The sequence below is a fragment of the Melozone crissalis genome, unplaced genomic scaffold, assembly GCF_028551555.1.
Source record: "Melozone crissalis strain CALT ecotype California unplaced genomic scaffold, PUWL_Pcris_2 ptg000034l_1, whole genome shotgun sequence".
NCBI classification, from domain to species: domain Eukaryota; kingdom Metazoa; phylum Chordata; class Aves; order Passeriformes; family Passerellidae; genus Melozone; species Melozone crissalis.
In genome coordinates this window covers 11655456-11675745 of record NW_026535812.1, presented here as the reverse complement: position 1 = coordinate 11675745, position 20290 = coordinate 11655456, and the positions used below count along the sequence as shown (strand labels likewise).

The 20290-nt window shown below is 39.7% G+C and overlaps 2 protein-coding genes across 2 annotated transcripts in view; one reads left to right on the top strand and one right to left on the bottom strand.

Moving 5' to 3' along the window:
- PLS1 (plastin 1) overlaps nt 1-9974 on the bottom strand; it is a 41686-nt gene extending 31712 nt beyond the window's left edge. The window contains exon 1 of the mRNA XM_054282575.1: nt 9918-9974. The gene's annotated coding sequence lies outside the window, so the exon portion shown is untranslated. The remainder of the gene's footprint in view (nt 1-9917) is intronic.
- Nucleotides 9975-10107: 133 nt separating this feature from the next.
- Nucleotides 10108-20290, top strand: part of ATR (ATR serine/threonine kinase) — a 38934-nt gene continuing 28751 nt past the window's right edge. The window contains exons 1-13 of the mRNA XM_054282447.1: nt 10108-10172; nt 10822-10913; nt 11825-11968; nt 12529-13418; nt 14394-14581; nt 15792-15986; nt 16209-16435; nt 17190-17342; nt 17491-17683; nt 18278-18537; nt 18938-19128; nt 19234-19334; nt 19652-19823. Of these exons, the coding sequence (XP_054138422.1) occupies nt 10114-10172; nt 10822-10913; nt 11825-11968; nt 12529-13418; nt 14394-14581; nt 15792-15986; nt 16209-16435; nt 17190-17342; nt 17491-17683; nt 18278-18537; nt 18938-19128; nt 19234-19334; nt 19652-19823 (2865 nt within the window). The 5' untranslated portion in view covers nt 10108-10113. The remainder of the gene's footprint in view (nt 10173-10821; nt 10914-11824; nt 11969-12528; nt 13419-14393; nt 14582-15791; nt 15987-16208; nt 16436-17189; nt 17343-17490; nt 17684-18277; nt 18538-18937; nt 19129-19233; nt 19335-19651; nt 19824-20290) is intronic.

Sequence of the window (20290 nt, the reverse complement as noted above, 5' to 3'; positions counted from 1 at the left end):
AGAAGCAACAGTCTGGATTACAAAAATAACTTTTCCAAAAAAACCCTACATATTAGACCCTAAGCAACTAAAACCCACATGAAATATGGAATAACACCTGTCTTCAATTTTCAAATACTTCACATTATTATCAGATTAACTTTTTAAGCCCTGCTTTGCAGTAACTGGAAAGACTTAAAATTTGTTTTAGAATTAAACAGAATCTCGTGTATTTTCTCAACTCCACAAACTGTGCCAAATTACAGCTAAGTTATGAGCTTCACAGTTTTTGAGACTTTGCTGGATTTTTCATTCTGTCTACTCCAATCAAAGTGTACTCACCTTCGCCTGTTTAATCTGTTACAATGTCACTGATCTTTTGCAAGGCTGTCAGTGTTTGTCCCAAGCCTCTGTTTCTTCCAGGTTCGGTGCCACTCTGGAGGCAAGACATACTGTATTCCCTATTTTTTGCTGAGGAATAGGCTTTAGCCTTCTATGGCACTCATAACTTCAGAGAAGGATCTTTTTCTTAAGCCAGCTAGAACATTATGAACCATTTTTCTCTTCTCTGAGCATGAAGATAACATTTAGTTACGAGGTAACTGGAAGAGCAGAACTATGAGCAATGAACAAACAGCCTGAGAGGCAGCAGAGGAGGGAGGTGTTGAACAGCACAACTGAAACACTCCACAAAACTGCCTTTATCCTGCCCTGTGCCTGCTCCTTGGTAGCTGAAGTAGGAAACCTCAGCTTGCTACAAATAGTAAAACTCCAACAGAGAGACACAGGCTAACTCTGACTAATGAACTTAGTTTTAAGGTCACCCCAGAAGTTAATCACATGAATATCATTAAGAGTAACAATAGAAATGCATCCATTCTGCCCTTAGCAGTTGAATTTACAGCCACATATTCTCCACACTCTGGCTAATTGCAGGTAGTACTGAATAGATGTGTGGTGCCACAATATTTCCCAGTTTTCATGAATTGTCAGATGGCAGTATGGCATTCTGACACCCACTAATGCCTCCTTCAGCTCCACATGGTTCAAAAGATTATTAGATTAGACTGATCAGCTACTATACTGCAAGCAAGCCAGGATTTTCTGTCATGGAAAATTCATAGGTTATTTTTGGGTTTCTTTTTTCATTGGTCCAGCCAGAGGGAAAAGGAGGGTCCTCCACAACACATGGCCAAAGCAACTGGCAGCATTTCAATGTGCAGAGCCACAGATGCCCCAGTGCTACCTGTTTGCCAGCTCATGGCTTTAAGGAGCTATGTTTGCCCAAGTGCTGAGGATAAAAGGAGCACATTAGTAAATCTGAGTAACTAAAGCTAAATAGAGTATTGTTCATACCTTCTAAACTAGAAGACTATCTGGGGCACACAGGAAGTTCATTTGCTGGTGCTGTAGTTCTTAATAATTAGGCCAGAATAAAACATCTACAGTTGTCATTGCCAACTGTCATTTTTAATCATGTTTTGTAGATGAAAAAGAACAAAATTCCTGAGCACATTTTTTTGTAACTAAACTATTCAAAATCTCAGCCTTAGGATTCCTATGATTAGGAGATAACTTTATATACTTTAATGAAAACTACTTCTGATGCTTTGGTGAAAACTTTGCCATCTTTTCTGCAAATATCAGAAATAGAAATTAAAAACAATAAACCTATCAAAATCTTGGATTACAACAATTTATCTTTTTTGATACTTTGAGCTTGCAACAGGAGCAGACATCCCTAAGCATTAAACCATACATTGCAATTATGCAACAAAGTAATGAGTTTGTTTAAAAAAAAGTTTAAACAAAAGATATATCCAGGCATTTCTACTAAAACAATGAAAATCTAACATTTTATTAATCTGTTGGAAAACAATGCATAAAAGCATTCATGATTTTTGTTAATTAGAGGTTTTGTTTCCTTTTTAAAGTATAATGAAAAAAATCATTTTACCAATCAATGTTAGGTTATAAAAACCTTTACAAAACAAAAAATAATAGTTAAAAAAATTATTTGTTGCTTTAAAATTAATTACCTGAAGTCCCATAAGGTAAAGTCCAATATAATTGTATCTATACAGTTATCTAGTATGTACTTGCTAAAAGGAACAATATCTACAACACAGAAAATACTGTAAGCTGGATCACCTTTGTAATGAGCCTCTTTGCTGAAACAATTACACAATTATTTATGTGTATTCACATTTGTTTTGTGTTAGCCATTTTAAGATGTCCCACATTAAGTGACAATTGTTTACTCACAGCCTGCAGTGAGATTCCAAACTGCCAGATTATAGACCAGAGCCTTTCCAAACTGACACTTTCAAGGGAAAATGTTAAATTTCTTACACCACTCTGCAGTCATAACACTTGCTCAGGCTTTGAGAGCAGATTTTCAATATTTGGCAAACGAAATCCAGAGCTAAAAAGTGACTCTTTGATGATAAGATGATCAACTGGGATCAACAGATAAATCAGTTTGTTGTTAAATCAGCTCTTTTACAAGGACAAAATGTCTTTGGAGGAGATCATATAAAATATGCATTTTATTTCACATAATACTTTAACGGATATGGCTTGGATTTTAAATTAGCTACAAATCTACACCAAAGGAATCATCCTACTCCTGCTGACCTTCATAAAACCTCAGTAACTCTATCACATTGTTTACTGTCACTTTACATGATGGCAATTTATGAAAAATAACTCTTATTTCTAGGTCCCTAAAATTAATGCTCTCGAACATTAAACACTACCCTATATTTAAATCCCTGTTTTTAAGTATCTAAACATGACACAGAAATATTCATTGTGCTGTTACTGTCACTCAGCAAGTCAGTACCATGCTTACCCACCCAAGCTTTCCCCTATTGCTGGTCTGTCTCCTGCTGGGTGAGGAGTCCAGTGGGAAGCAGCACAACTGAAGTGACATCTTAATGAAGCACTTCTTAGGTGGCACACAGACTCTGGTCAATCACTCATCCAACATGTGCTGATTTCCTTGGGGAGGGCTGATATCAAATAATCCCATTGAGTTTAAATGCCTCCATCTTAATTTACTTAGGAAAATGCAGAATGGCAGCTTAAAGAATAAACTATATGGCAGAAGGGTCTGTTCCACAGATTTACCACACAAAAAAAAATTCAAGAGGGAAAGCACAAAGAAATTTTGGAATGCAACCAAAATATGTGCTTCTATTATTATAGCTAATTTCTACTTTCCCCAAGGCAGTCAGTCCATCAGACAGAAGCTCACTAAAAAGCCCAGGGTGCCTGACCCAGTAGTTGTCTTCACACAGCACAAGGGCTGCCATGTCAGGGTACAAGCACCTTATGAAAACAAACACAAACACAACAGGACTGCCAGAAGTGGGGATTTGCTCTGGCATGACAAAAAACAAGTCCTGTGCTGCTGCCAAGCTTCTCTTGGGAGCAGCTTTGGTAGGAGCTGACCAAAACACCTTGCCCATGGTAAAGAGGCCAATCTCAGGTTTGAGTTTCAAGCAAAATGGTCAAAGATTCTGGAAACTTTAAGGAGTGCACACATTGGTTTTAATTACTTTTTAAATCTCTGGTACTAGCAGAATAATGGAATCTCTTGAGAAATCAAAGATATAGTGTCAATGATTAAGATGAACAAGATATCAGCTTTTAGAAGAATTTGTCCAACAGGGCTTGCACTAGTGAAGTAGTTACCTCCTATATGCAACATCAAGCAAGTGACAAGTAACTCTTCTAAATAAGAGTAAATTTTTGGTATTATTTAAATGATAACTAACTCTCTTTTTTTAAAAAAAAGAAATTTTTGATATAAATCTAAATTTATGTGCTTCGAATACTTTGTAATTTGGGATGTGAAGAATATTGCACCCCATACAATTAAATACGCAGTCACAATTAAGTGGCTGATAAGGGTGATGATAAGTAAAATGAAATATATCTTTATATTCAGTTATTTCACATTGAATACATCATATTGCCTGAAAAGGGAGGAGGAAATCCTCACTAGCTTCAATTAAATATATCTTGATTCTATGAATCAAGCTTGGAAGGACTAGAGTAAAATAATCAGCCCAATGGAAAATTGTAACTTCATACTACTTTACACTGCCTTACCTTTAGGCTATGAAAGAAAGAATTACATTTCTCTTTGTTATAAGGTGATAAATTAGTGCAAAGAGAAGCAGTGGGGCATGTACAAACACAATGGGAGGAGATGTGGAGTTAGAAGGAGAGCTTGATAAATCAGCAAGACAAAAACATTCCAAACTATAAAAATTCTGGAAAAGCTATAAAGCTATCAGAGAACACCTGGTTTGAAAGAAACAAGTGAGTCCTGAATCTTCAACAGACACAAACTCTTGAAATTGCATTCAAATAAATATAATCTTGCTGAGAATATATGACACAGTATTTCAGCTTTTCTGCATGTCAGTGTTTTTAATCAGTCTATTCAAGCACCGATTATTAACAAGATGAAAGGATGAATACACTAATTGAACAAAAGTGGGAAATAATGGATCCAGCTCTTTTTTTTCTCTCTAGTGACTATTATTATTAAAGAAACATCTGCCAAGAGAGCCCGGAAAGTGGGTTGATAATCCTTTTCCCACCAAAAACATGCAAGGAGAAGCACACATTTTGCTTTATGCATAATTTATTTCTGAGGCTTAGCAAGACCAGTCTCTCTGATGAGCTATTGTGATGCAGTACCTTTATTCTCCTTGGACACCTGTATGTAAGAGCAGTAACCAAGTACACATCTCCACATAAAAACCTAGGTGTTCAGCAGGTTACATTTAGAAATAGCAAAACAATCATGTAAATAATAAGGCCATGGCTAACACTTAGCATTCCCTGCATTTGATCAGATCAATCAAAGCTGAAATAATGTAATTAGTAATTTTATCACAAATATTATACATCAGACAATAGAGAAACCATCATTACTGTTTCTGTTTCAAGCCCTTTTTGAAAGATTAAGCAACAGCAATGATTAAAAACCTTTATTAAGAGACCAGTAATGCAGAATGGGTTCTGTCAGTAACCTGGAATTCCTGATCCATATTGATCTGACCAATGTCAATTGCTATTTTCATTGTTAATATTGCTTTATAAATCACACCACCATCACCAGTTGACTGTTTGCTCCTTGAATGTCAGGCTGAAAATGAACTAAGAAGGCAACACCTTCCACAGAAGTTTTCAAACCCAGGCTGCAGGTTGGACAATTGCAATTGCTCAGCTCAGTATCTTTTGCCAGAACTACATTTACAATTTATTGCTTCCTTATTCTCTGCCACAGTACAGTGGAGCCTTGCCCAGGGAGAGTTGTTTGTTGGGATCAGATTCTGTTACTTGCTGGTAGTCCTGTCCTACATTTATTTAATCTGTTTATGTAGACCTGGTGTTTTTTGGAGCTTTTATGGAAACAGTTATCATGGATGTGAAGTATTTCAGACATCATGATGAATGCTATAAAAGTATTTTATTTAATTAATTAATTACTGCAATAAGAAGAGTGGAACATTACACTGAGACTTCACATGAAGTCTTACATGTAAGACTGTGCTTATAATTTTCACTTCAGGTATTTCCATACAGCAGGCTATTAAGCTGATGTCTGTTCTACTGACAAAACCCTCACAGAGCAGGAGAAGCTCTAAGTACTGGGAAAATACTCACCAAGGAACAAAGAAGTGATAATTAGTGCTCCACTGCATATAGATTTATTTGCTTCCCAAAAAAAGATGGAAAAAGGACAAAGAATATGAATTCCCCTTCTCCTTCCTCCATTGCACTGATTTTTATAGTAAGCAATAAAATGGGGAAAGTGAACATTTAGCAGAACTTTTATCAATATTCCCATACATAAACTCTACTCCAGTTTTTATCAGTACAGAACACAGAATCAGGTGGAAAATTGTAGCTTTTAATAAGTCTCAGAAAAAAACAACTTCCTCCTATGAAAACTGGAGCAATGGTAGCTGATACAGTTTTTCAGATTTCCATTGAAGAAATATTAGAATAAAAGAATCTACATAATTTCAACAGTTAGAATTTTCAAATGTAGTTTAAATTGAATTTTAAATGCACACTGCACAATTTTCTCCTAGCATGACTAGTACACAGTTTTAGACTTCACTAAGGGATGTTTAAGCATCACTGTGGCTACAAGTTTTTTTTAAAAGAGCAAATTCCAGATCTTGTAAATTTTTCTTTAGGAAAATAGAATCCAGGAATTTTAACTCTCATTCAAAAAGTCTTGATGATATACACTGATACTGGTAGTAAATACATCTGAGTTTCCTCCACAGCTACTAGCCTCAAGAATAATACTCTTCTAGAAATACTGGGAAGCAAGAAACAAGTAAGAAAAAAATATAGGCAACTATTTTTAAAAGTAGCAGTTGCAGATAAACAAAAACCAGTAATTGCTACTATACCAATAATAAAACTAGGTTCCAAAGGCATGTATAATCTAATATGCCATTTCTCCAAATTTCTAGATACTGTATTTTACATTATCAGTAGTATATTAGTAGGCTTGTTCATAGAAAAACATGAATAAGGGCTTGCAGGACTAGGACATGTCAGGACTATATTTAGAAGCCAAATAGATTTTAGTGTTATATGTTTTCTTTTTCCACTTTTTCCCCTTTTGTACCTGTTAGTTTTTGCTTAGCTGGAAGTACATAATCTGCTTTTAGGTTTCTGGCTCACCTGTTGTCCTTACCACCATTTACTGTTTCCATTTTTTACTCTTTTGTTTAATCATCAGACGAACATTCAGGGTGACACATCATTTTAATCTGTGCCACTTCATTCCAGCCCAGTTGACTAAGCAACAGAGGCAGAGATAAAAGGCTTGAGTGCTGAAATTCACATTCTTGCAGTGCAGAGGAGCAGTGCCCTGTGCCCAAAGGTCAGGCACCTGCATGACTGCACAGGGAAATGTGGCTTGGAGCACTCACAGCCTCTTGGTGTTCCTGCAGATGAGGAGCCATAAGCACATCCTGACACTGAGTGAAGCTCCCTAGCCCAGCTCACAGGAGCCCCAGGCACCATCTCAGCTGCATTTCCCCTCAGCACCACTATCGGCCTGTGAGGTCTCAGCTCCTGAAGGCACCAAGGAACACACACCTGCACTTCCATGCACTCCTTTTGTCTGCCCAAGGAACACACACCTGCACTTCCACTCCCTTCATCAGCCTGCAGGACAGCTGAGACTGAATGCAGTTCAGGGAACAGCTCACAGACATCCCCAGAGCACATGAGCCCCCAGAACAGTAATTATGCCTCAGGATTAAACAACAGGGGGAAAAAAAATACAATTAACATGCTCATGTCCTCTCAGACCTGCTGGTCCAATGCAAAGTCACTCAGTGCCTTAAAATAAGTACAATGTCCTGCAGAGGCATGTGGTAAATAAATAATGAAAGCCAAGAAAGAGAGAGGCCTGAGTGTGGAAGAATCATGCAACTATATACAGTGAGAGGACTGCTTACGTAAGCAGAAGGGCAGAAAAAAAAAAAAAAGATTAAAAAAAAGTAACAGCAGCTTTGGTAAAAATCTTGGAGGTGCTGTATGCACTGAATTTGACACTTAGCTGTACCTATCTGCATGAATTTCTTGCCCTGATCTGAGTTCTGCAAGCTGGGCTCTGCTCATCTCAGATTCCTTTCACCAACATGAATCAGCTGCATTGGAGGAGAAAAGTCTCCTGGCACACTATCTTCATTAGCAATAGCCACTCTCTTCAAATGCATGGTAACTTGTCTGCTCTCCTCCTTGGGGCCAAGAGACAAAAGTGCAACACAATGACATGAGAAAGAAACAAGGAGATACATATCCTGAGCTTAAGAAAAGCAAGAAATGAAAGCAGGAGTTTCAGGTGCTGCTTCCCTGGAGGGTCTATGAAACACTAGGGTGTGTGAGTGACACTCCTTACATCTGCACAGCCCAGTGAAGTTGTTAGGGGCACTCTCATGTGGAGTCTTCCAACACCAAGGTAGCTGGGGAAATATGATGGTATGGTGAGAAGTCAGTAGATGGGACTTTGCAACTGGGAAGTAAAATTCCCAGCTGAAAAATGGGGAGCAGAAGATCTCTCTGCTGTTTTGTTAGAAGTACTTATTACAAAACAAAAGGAAGCCTGAATTACATGCTCAGTAAATGCTCACAGAAAATGCACAAGAAATTTATGTAGCATTCTACCTGTGACGAATGAAAGCATTTCTACAATAACCATACTAATATGATCTCACTGTTGACTCCAGAGATTCCCATGCAAAAGCACTTTTTAAAATTAGGCATGTTATGTGCCACACCTATGTTTTATCAGCAAAAATAATCACCCTATGATTCAGTATACTTAAGCTTATTTTTTAGGATAACAGAGTCTTCCTGAACTTCCTAACATACCAACAGTATCCTGTTCTCTCAGGGATGACACAGGAGTTTACATCAAACTGGCAAGCAGTACAGTTTAGACCTTCCTTAGTGTGACTGTCATTTCAGTCTTGGAAATTTACACACAGAACATTGCTTTCACAATAATAGATAATTTAAATTGAAATGGTCTAGAAAATTTTGTGTTCAAAACAACACTGATAACAAAAGCCAGATTTACTTGGTCTTTCTTAAGCATTAAAGTTCTACTTAACAAACCACATGTAGCTACATGGTTCCTGCTTTTTCTCTATGAATGCTCCAGCAGGACTAACATCTTATTAAGGCAGCTGGTAGAAAACATTGCAATATATGCTGAAAAACAAACTAAGACCAAACCCAGTTTCATAAAGTTTCTTAAAGTATTTTAGGTCCTTGCCAAGTTACCAGCCTTTAAAAGGTCAGCAGAATTTCATTGAAATGACAAACATGTATTTTGTAGGACAAAACCAACCATCTCTGAATGAAATATTAGCAATAGGTTCCCGAAAGCATTCATGTGAAATGGTTCAAGTAATTGAAAGACACGTGGGTTGTTTTACATGCAAGCGACAACCCTAGCACAGTGGAAACAGGCATCAGAATTATCCTCCAAGAGGATTTTATTTCAACCCAGAAAGAACGCTAAGCAAAGTTCATAAACAAATACAGAAAGAGCTGGAGCTCCTAATGACAAAAACAAAGCTCAGGGTGGAGTGTCCCCTCGTGTACTCTCTCTGCGGTCACACCTGCCCATGACCCCCAGTTTTATCCTTTATTCTCCCGAACGCGCGGGACTCGCTGCCCGATTGGGGCCGCACGCTCCCGGACCGCGTCCCTTCGGGGATCCCATCAACGCCTTCCGTACTTAGCACGCGTAAACGTTTCGCAAAAGAAACATAACGTAAAGCAGCATACGCTCAGAAAGTAACAACAATAACAGAACAGAAAGTCTGTATCTTACACACGCTGCGCACCGCTACCTGTGCGGAGGAGCGCCGAGCCCGCTTACCTGCCCAACGCGCCCTCCCCCCGGCCCGCTCGCTCCGGACACAGCAGCACCCGAGAGGCGGCCCCGGTGGCCCCCTGCCCCGCTCACCTGCTCGCGGCCCGTCCCGCAGCGCCGGCGCCCCGCCAGTCCCGCCGCCACCTGCTGCCGCGGGGCCGGCCCGGGCGGGCGGGGCGGTGCCGGGGGCGGGCCGGGCCGCTCGGGGCCGCTCTCGGCGGGGCTGTCCCGCACCTGACTCCCAGGTGCGTCCCGCCTACGCCCGGACGCGGCGGGCGGAGAGGGAGCTGCACCGGGCACTCCCTTGGCACCGAAGTTTCCTCCCTACCGCCCCTCCTCGCCCAAGCCACTCTCAACACTGTGGCCCTTCCTTTCACCCATCCCCTGGAGCCCCCGCCCGTACTCCGCCAGGCGCCCGCTGCGGCCAGGTGGTCCCTCAGTGCCGCTGCCGGACCGGCCGAGGCTCGGCGGGGAGCGCTCGGCCCCTGCTGGGTGTTACCTGTCCGTGCAGCAGAGCCCCGCTGAGGCGGCGAGGTGTCCGCGGGAGCCATCAGGGACCGACCCGGAGCCGCCGTTCCGTGTACAGGGACGAAGCGGTTAAAGCCGAGCAGCGCCGGGGGAGGAGGTTTGGGCCGTGTCGGCTGCCGTCCCGCCGTGCCCGCCCCGCACCGCGCCGCCCGATTCAAAGCGGCGCCATGGCGGAGCAGGGCCTGGGCATGGCGTCCATGATCCCCGCGCTGCGGGAGCTCGCCGGGTAGGACGGGCCCGGCGGCCGCCGTGCAGGGCGTGTGTGTGCGGGGCTGTGCTGCACTGGGGGAGGCGCGCCCAGCGAGTGCGGCGGGGAAGGGGAGAAGGAGGTGTGCGAGGTGTCCTGCGGCCGGGCCGGGCCGTCACCTCAGCCGGTCCCTTCTCCCGCCACCTGCCGGGGCCTGGCCCTCTCCCTGCCGGTGGCGCTGGCAGGTCCTGACGGGAGCGGCCTGGGGGCCTCAGAGCCCCGGCCTGAGGCTGAGTGTGCTGTGAGCGCTCACTGAGAGCCCCGTGAGCTGGAACTGCCGCGCTCTGCAGTTTTAATGGCAGCACCAGCACTGGAGCTTTGCACTGCAGTAGGCAGCGAGCGGGTATGGAGGTACAATTGTGTACTGAAAATGTGATCCTACGAGCCCTGAGTGCTGAGCGACAGGCCGGTCACTAAAACAAGAAAACTGAAAAAGAACTCCCAACACCTCCCCCCTCACCCCCCCGCAAAACCTCTACACACCACCAAGAAATCAATTTGTATTTATTTTTTCAAGACTTCTAGAAGAAAATCAGTGTTTAACATTAGGCTGTTGAGACAGACTTCCAAGTAATTATTTTGTACTTTAAAATTGGTAACATCAAAATGTCATTCTTTTTAATTTTAGTGCTAGTCCAGAGGAATACAACACAGTTGTGCAGAAACCAAGACAAATACTGTGCCAGTTCATTGACAGAATTCTTACAGAGGTAGACGTTGGTAAGCATTACATTCCTATAATCTAAAACTGTCCGCTTTATACTTTTAACTAATTCCTGTCAAAAATAAAAGTTAAGAACCTCTAAAGAAAGCTTTAGTTGAATACAATACCATTTATAACTTAGTTTTTAATAAAGCCAGTGATGAAGTATTTTCCATTGGGATGTGAAGTTCCCTGTGTAAATAAACCATACACACACATCCCCAAGGAAGGAGGGGTGCATGCTGCAGGGTTGTATGGATACAAATGCTCCCAACAGTGAAAAGCAGGAGTGCCATGGAATGTCACTGTTGATGAGTAACACAGTTTGCAATTCTTAATATTCACATGTCTCTCAGAACTGAAATCTTGTCTGAATCTCAGATGGTTTCCTTCTTGTATTAACACTGGATAGGATCCCTAGGGGATCTGGATAAATCTGATATGATTCAAATACCTGTTTCAATGGAGCAGCATTAGGTATGTCCAGTGTTTTGTTAAGCCTTCTGCTTTAGGAAGCTAAAGTTGCCATTTAAAACCTTTTCTGTTCTGGAGTTTTGAAACAATTCTCAACATTGTTTCTCCTGCAAGACTGTAAACCTCGGGAAATGTTAAGTATTTGCTTTTCTTCACTCAACACACAGCTGGATAGAATTTTAACTGAATGTTAATGCATTTGGGGTTAATTATATTTAATGAGTAATTTATACTTTTTTTCATACAGTTTGGAGTCACATAGAGGGCTTACAATATGCACTCAATTACCTTCATAGATTAAAAAATATACTCACAATAAATAATTTGAAAGGTTTAATACCATATCATAGTATTTTTTATATATTTTTAAAAAATATTCCTCATAAGGTGTGAGCAAAATTTTTGAAGTGGTTTATTGCCATGCTGATTTGAATATTGTCTTATTTTTTTAAAGTTGCCTTGGAACTCGTTAAGAAATCAGATTCACAACCAAGTTCTGTGATGTTGCTTGATTTTATTCAACATATCATGAAATCTTCCCCACTTATGTTTGTAAATGTGGATGGAAATCAGGAGGAAACCAAATGCAGTTGCATTGGTGAGTTTGTTAAAAATGTTATGTTGAAGCTTGGTATTTTCAGGACTTAAATTTGCAGACAGTGGGATCATCCAAAAGAAGAGAAAGGGGAAAAAGGCAGATATGTAAGTTCATCATTATAAATTTATGAGTGAATATGATGATAGACTTTGAATATTGTGAATGGATTAACACTTGTGGTAATGGAAATTTCTCAGGACAGACTTTGACATTATTTATTACCATTGTATAGATATATTATTATATGGTGTGATGAGATATGCTGTACCTGTACTCATTGCTTGAGGGTGTTTTTCTGACAGAGGAAAATGTCTGGAAATACCAGTGTAAAATGTGTGTCCTCCATTCCCAACCCCCATGTTCTGCCCCCTCTTTTCCTCTTTTTTAATGGGATTTGCTGAATAAATGTCCCAGTGAAGACTCTGTTTACTGAGCCTACAATTGTAGCATTTATCTCAAGGAGTTTAAATTTAGTGGTAAGCAATCTGCTGTTAGGGAGGTTCTCAACTGGAGATTTTAATTTTTATCTTAATAATAAAAATTCTCTTTTATTGTCCTAGAATTTAGTAACTGGATCATAACAAGGCTTCTCCGTATTGCTGCAGCTCCAAACTGCAACACATTGCACAAGAACATTTGTGATGTCATCTGCTCTTTACTTTTTCTGTTTAAAATGAAGAGTGGCTCCATTTTTGAAGCACTAACTGAAGACATGCTACATCTTTTTCAAGACTTAATCATCTTGCATGAAAGAGATGCACAGAAGCATCTCTGGGGAGATGGGCTGGTCTGGCCAGTGACTGTACAGAGATTTTCCAGCAATATGAGTGACAAAGTGGGATATTTAAGGCTGGCCCCATTACAGCTGATGGGTATGCCAAATATAGAATATTTGGAAGTTGTATTAATGTCTATTCTGACAAATGTTGCTGCAGATATCTTTTTTGTAAGACAGGATATTATTCTCTGGGGGATAGGCTGCTCCCTGTTAGAGTATGGCAGTCCAAAAGTTAAAACTTTGGCAATGAAGTTTATAGTGAAGTTAATTCATTTAGGAGGACCTCCAGAACAGCTGGCCAGTGTTTTCTTCTCAGTCTTTTTTGCAATTCTACAATCAACACTTGAAATGGATACTGAGGAATCAGAACTCTTTGGAGAACCACTCTTACTGTTGGTGAGGACATTGCTGCCTTTTGAAGCAGATTCTTACAAAACTATTGAACCTGTCTACTTGAATATGCTGCTAGAGAAGCTCTGCTCATGGTTTGAAGGGGATGTGTTTAGGTGCCTTCAGTGTGAAAAGCTGAAAACTGCTTTTTGCCACATGCTGCAGTATTTTCTGGAGTTTGTTCCAGCTGGCTATGAATCTGCCTTACAAATAAGAAAGGCCCGTATCAGTACCATATGTAGAATTTTTGTGAATGTGCTTGGAACTCAGGAAGAACAAAAGGTAGGTTTATTTTAAAAACTGAATTTATTGTGTGAATAGGTCATATACAAAAACCTATACCTATGCAAAGAAGAAAATCTAGGAAATGTAATTTTTAGTTGCATGTTTAGGTTGATACTCCTTTTTTCTCAATTGTTTCACATGTTCATACAGGTCAGGGTTCTTAAACCTGTTGGATGTATCTGGACTCCTGTTTTTCACATTATTAAACTGTCCATAAGCTATGCAGGCACAACTGTCTGTCCATAACCATAATCATAATATGAGATGGAAGTAAGGCCCAGAGTGCACTCATATGAAGGCAGCTTTGCAAGTAGTGTGCAGCAGTTTGAGATGCTCTTACTTTCCAACCATTTGCTCTTAGTCATGCTTGTTAGGGACAGGTAGAAAAGCTTAAATTAAAATAGAGTCAATGGTTTAGGTTGGCAGGGACCTTTAAAGGCCATCTAGTCCAACTCCCTGCAATAAGCTTCAACTAGAGGAGGGTTCAGAGCCCCACCCAGCCTGACCTTGAGTGTTTCCAGGGATGGGACATCCACCACCTCTCCAGACAGCATGTGTCAGTGTGTCACCACCCTCCTAATAAAAAATTTCTTCCTGATAGTCAACCTAAATAAACCCTGTTTTATTTAAGAAGCATAGCAAAGTTGTTGGTAATGAGTTGTTGATATGCTGAATGCCTCTGTTCCATCCTACCTGTTAAACTTTGTGTGTCTGTGTCATGGCTTTGGTAGCAAGGTATTATGGCAGGAACTGGAAACCAGCTGAATAAGCTGCATCCTGTCTGGTAGCACAACAGAAAACTGCATTGCTCATAAGAGCTTTCATCTTGTAATTAAGTTTTTTAAACTGAAAGGTTTTAGGAACTTCTTTAGCACAATATTTTGCAATTTAATATTTTAAGTCAGAAGCAATAATACCACAACTTTAAGGCAGAGCATACATCATGGTACCTCTGTTGTTTGTCCATCCCAGTATCTGGTGAGTCCACTTTATACAGCATTAAAAACACAAACAGAAGAAATCTTTGAGGAGATTCAGCAGAACCAGCTGGAGAGCTCAGATACTGATGGGTGGAGCAGCAGCAGTGACGAAGTTCCAGAGAAAAGACGGCGACTGAGCCTACCCACAAAACATCCAAAGAAATCTCCTGCACCTTTAATGTATGGCACTTAGTAACTGCTTTTATAGTCATTTGCATATTGAATAATAATGACAACTTCTTGAGGCAGTTTCTTCTTAACAGATTGAAAGAGCTCCTGGGGAAAAAAATCTAAATTATACTTTGAGCGATCAAAATCTATTGATGATTTTTAAGCCAGTCTTATTAAAGAGACTCTTTTGAATGTGTTCAATGAAAATTATTTTCATTTTTTCACACTGAAAACAAAGCTGGGAGCATACCTAGTGTGACAGAATTGTGTGTGGCTGTGGTCTTACACTGGATGTACTTAAAGCAGGTCTAGTTAAGTCAAGTTGTGCTCAGATGAGCAAAACAAGCTCTCTCAGCCTCTGCTTGTGCTGTGCTCCCTGATTATCTTGGGCTTGTGCCAGCAGTTGACCTCTTTCTTGTCTTTGGGCACTCAGAATTGGCTTGGGCATGCTGCACTCCAGGTGTGGGCTTGTGATCAGCCTTCACACTTTGTGCACAGCCCAGGGTGTAGTTGACTTTCTCTAAAACAAGGTCACACTGCTCTAATATTCCACTTTTCCACAAGCCTGCTGGGTCATTTTCTCCAAAGCTGCTCATTAATTAGCCAGCTCTCAGTCTGTTCTATTGCATCAGGGGTTTTTTTGCCAGTTGCAGGACTTTTCATACAGACCTTCACAAAGTTCTTGTCAGCCTAACTTTGTAGACAGTTGAAGTTGTGTGAAAAAGCAGCCAATTTTTTCCACAGAGCTGTCTGTCTCCTTGTAGAAGGGAATCAAGTGCATGATTTGCCTGTCATAAATACATGCTGGCTGTTTCCAGTCACCTTCTTGTCCCTCATGCAGGTAGAAATGGGTTCAAGGAAAACTTTTTCCATAATCTTCCTAGGAAGTGAGATTAGGCTGACAGGCCTATAGTTCCTTGGATTATCTTTTTGTGCCTTTCTCAATGATGGGTGTAACATTTGCCATTTTATGGTTGCCAAGACCTTCCAAGGACTGTAGAGTTAGATGTTTATAGCCTTTCAGATAAGTCTGATATGAGTCATACTAAAATTCAGAGTTAGGATCTTTTCCTTCCTAAAAACACATTTAAGCTAAAGCTTCATGTGGTATTTTCCTAATCCTGTATCAAATGTGGATTAGCTCTGGTTTTGCTATGATTATTTATCTTTTCTGAAATAAAGTGTGTGTTGGAAAACAATTAATATGGTCAAATTACAGACTTAACCCTGTAAACATGAAACTGAGGAGTGCTCTGTGGAATGCCATCACTAAGAAAGCAGCATCCTTAATATCTGTCCTTGAGGAAGAAGTTCTGCCAGGGGATGTTGCCCAGCCTGTGGAAGGGATCGCTGTGATTCTGCGATTGGCTGCTCTGTGCATCGTTCACTGCTCTCCCCCCGCAGATTCCACCAGGTAAAAGTACCAAGGGGAAACTGTGGGACCAAGAGTTTCTGTAACTCTCGGTACAATTTGTGTAATTTAATGCTTGTCTGTATGTCAGGATCAATATTGGATGGGTCCTGTACATTTTGAAGAAGTACATTTCCCATTTCCATACTAACTTGGCTTACAAGCAGTTAATATCCAGTATTGTTTGTTGCATTTGTTGCATTGATGTAATTTCTGTTTTAACAGTAAAGAGCATGGAGTGTCTCATCCATGTAACTCTGATACATGTAAGAATACTCCAAGCTCCTCAGATTCAATGGTGAATATACAGTTCAAGTGGATTTCCTCTGATTTTACCACAAGAGTAGTGAAAGTCTGCAGAAACCTGTTAGAGGCTGCTACACAGATTGTTAATCTAGAACAAGTGATTGACAGAATAGTTCAAATCTTCGACGCTTTGCTATATGCACAAGGTAAGAAACCCTTTAAGATTGTCTTGTATTTTGTACATTAGGAATTCATCTGACTGTATTAAGTCTATTTGGTAAAGGTGCTGATATTATTAATCTTGTGCCAGTATTCCAACTCTTTTACAAAAAAGGTTAAGTAAAAAAAAAATCACTATATTCTGCTTAGAGACCTTCATTTGCATTGCTTTATGAACATCATTTACTTCTCTTTGGCTCTACTTCTAATGATTTTTATCTGATCAAGAGAGTACATGGGGATAGTGAAAATACATAAAAAAGGAAAAAACTTTAGCAGTTTTCTTTTAAAGGCACACAAAGGCAGCATAATTTGCTGTCATTTTTCCACTCAACAATTTCAAAGCTTGTGACTAGCTTCAGCAAACATGAAATGCATGGTACCAAAAATATTGAGTACTTCCAGGTTTTTTAAAAGTAACTGCTAGGATGGAGGACAGACTCAGTTACCAAGACTAAAATATCATTGTGAGTTCAGCTTACCAGACACCCCGAAGTCCAGCTGAAAATCTTTGACAAATCCAGAGATACCAAAGTTATATTTATTCTGCTGCTCATGTGTTACATTCTGTCATCTGTTTAATGAGATTTTTAGGTTCCATGCCTAAAAAGTATGATAACATGGGGGAACAGTGATACTAATTTTTGTTGATAGAAAAAGTAATATTTTGTAGCAAATTAAGAACATAAAATATTTTATACATGTTTTTTAAATGTTTGTTTTGCTGCTTCTTTCCCCTAGTGAAAATTCCACTGAGTGATCAGATTCTTGATGACTTATGTGGGTTGCTGTCTCTGCCCTGGATTTACAGCCATCCTGATGATTCTTCTTTTAAGCCATCTACTTGGGGGTTTGGTCCTCTAGTTTTGAGTCAAAAAACTGCACAGAGTTTCTGTAAGTATGTTAAAGTATATAAAACCTAGTTCCACTTTTGAATGATTATTATTCTAAAGTAAAATTATTTTATTTGCCTTCTTATGATGAGTAATGGTATTAAAAATTTAAATCAGGTAACTCTTTGCTTTCTTTTTTTTCTCTTTAGCACCCCAAACTCAGTCACACTGTGTGTTCCTTCTGACTGTCTTCCCAAAAGACATTCATCTGGACTGGAGAAAATCAGTTTATCACTGGGCATTACAAAGTCACCATGAAATAATTCGGGCTACTTGTGTTAAAGGATTCTCTCTCCTGCTTCAACCTGTGCAGTCCTGCAGTGTGATTCCCAGAGCTCTTTTGTATGTATTAATGCAGCTTTTCTGTCTTTGTGCAAGAAGAAAAATGGGCATATAATAAATGGAGCATAAGCACAAAAATAAATGTTCGTTTCAAATGAAATTCATTAGATCTTAATTTCAGCAATCATGAGATATTAACAGGATAGGTGCACGTGATGATGTCTGTGTGACAGAACAGTGCTCACTTACTATGTCAGTATGCAAGTTCCTTTGCTAGCTGAAGACCCTCATTTAAATTAGGAGGGGAAGGGAGATATCTTTGTCAGTAAAATCCATTTTGTGTTTGTCCATATGTCTCTTCAAATCTTTGCAGCTCCTCTGCCTTCTTTATATATGTCTTGGTGTCTTCTGTCCTTTTGTGCTAGTCTTCATTTTCTTCTTTAGAGCGTGCCAGCCTCACCATGCCCAGTGCTGCTGCAAACATTTAACAGAACATGAGGGTGATCTGAAAAGGACAGAGATGATTTAGTGAGACAGATCCTTAAGCTGTCCTGATAGTACTGCCAGTGTAGTTAGAGAACTCAGACAATGTAGAAAAACAAACTTCTAGGTAAATGACCTATTAAAACAATTTCATTTTTGTTTCCATTTCAGAAATCAAATCAGAGATGAGTCTGAGCTAGTCAAGGAGGCCTGTGCTGCTATAGTTGGGAAGTTATCTTGTTGTCTTTCTGGTCCATTCCATGTACAACCTTCCTCAGCAGACTCTGCTGTTAACCATGTTACTCATGATATTTTGTGTAGCAGCCTTACTGTGACTTCTGCTCATGGAAAAACCTCTTCTGTGCAAGCCTGTGTTTTCAAGCCCTTTTTCATTCTACTTGAGAGCAAAGCACCCAGTTCAATAAAGCTAGGTATGTGGCTTTACCTTTAGTAACATTTTACACTTCCATCTGAGGTACTAAGTCATTATATCTGTACCTTTCTCCATTCCTTTTATTCTGTGTTGGGTTTTTAATAGTTCTATTGATGATTGAAGTGTTGTATTTCAATTGATATCACTGCTGATATTTAATGTTGCCAGTGATGTTCTTTTTAAGCTGCCTTGGCTTAAATTTGGTCTATGGCTATATCTAAAAGTGTAATACATGATAAAATCTGAATTTTAAATCTCTTCTCTGATTTCACAGTATTTATTCTTTTGGTTAAAAAAGTTAAGTGTGCTTTATAGTTTGTTTGCCTCATTTTTTTGTGCACTTCAGTAGATTTTGAAAAACTATTAAAAACATGTTTTTCTTCCCTCCTCCAATCCAGCATTTATAGAAAACATACCTCATCTTTGCAAACACCTGGATTTTAATACTGATGAGTCCAGTGTGAAGACTCTTGTTGGGTCTTTATTAAATCTAATGGAAGATCCAGACAAAGATGTAAGAGTGGCTTTCAGTAACTGTATAAAGAACATACTAGAATCCTTAGACACTGAAGAAGGATTCATAAAAGAGGTGAATTCATGTTTATTTTTGGGTTTTGTTCCTAACTTACTATGGTTTTTGTTTCACTAGTGTCAAACACTAACATTTATGTGTTTTTGTTCTCCTGTGTATCAGCTGTTTGTTTCAAGGATGAAAGAAGCCTACACAAATGCCAAAATGTCAAGAAATAATGAGCTTAAAGACACCTTGATTCTCACAACAGGAGATATTGGAAGGTATTTTGATAGTATCTTAAAAATTGCCAAGTTGTGTCAGTTTGTGATACCAAGTGCCCTTTCTTTAAGTGTAAGATTACTTATTTTGAAGTCATCCTTTCCCCCAGTCCATTGCAACTGCAGAGAGCTGTTGATTCCTGTGGAACATTCCTCATTTTCTCATTTTCTTCTGCCCTGTCACAGGAAGTACGGAGAAGCCATGCAGATACAAGCATGACTCATTTTGCGTGATGGCAATTGCATGTTCTTAAGTCATTTTATTAATGCAACAATTCAGGTTTACTTTTTAATCCTTTTTCTTCTGCTTACTTTGTAAGGGCATCCAAAGGAGAATTGGTGCCATTTGCCCTCCTGCATTTGCTGCACTGTTTGTTGTCCAAGTCGCCTTCGGTGGCCGGAGCAGCGTACACAGAGATCCGGGCCCTGGCAGCAGCCAAGGCCATAAAGCTGCAGGCTTTCTTCAGTCAGTACAAGAAGCCAATCTGTCAGGTAAAAAGAGTGTGTGGTTTAGAAAGTGCATGCCTTTGGGTTCTTTGTATATATTTTGAAAATGGAATTCAAGGTCAAAATTGCAGTATTTCTCAAGATGAAATTTCATAGGACAAGAAAGAAATGATTTTAAGGAAAAGGCCCTACCAACATTCAGGAAGGAATGGGAAATCTTTGATTTTGTTGTGATCTCCCCTCAGTAGTGTTGCTTCTCTGGTTTATTCCCTAGATGCTTCATTCTGAAATAGAGGCTCTTGCATTCTGTAGTGCTATTGCTGCAAGACACTGTGGTTTAAAATTGGAATTGAAGTCAGCATTGCACAGGCATAATTCTGCCATGATTGATTTAGGTTTTTTGTTCTATCCATTACCTAACAACAACAAGTTCTATTTAAAAAGAAAATTGTCAAAGCAGACTTTTCTAACTTTGAATATTTTTTAGTAATGGAATATTTGAATCCAGAGTT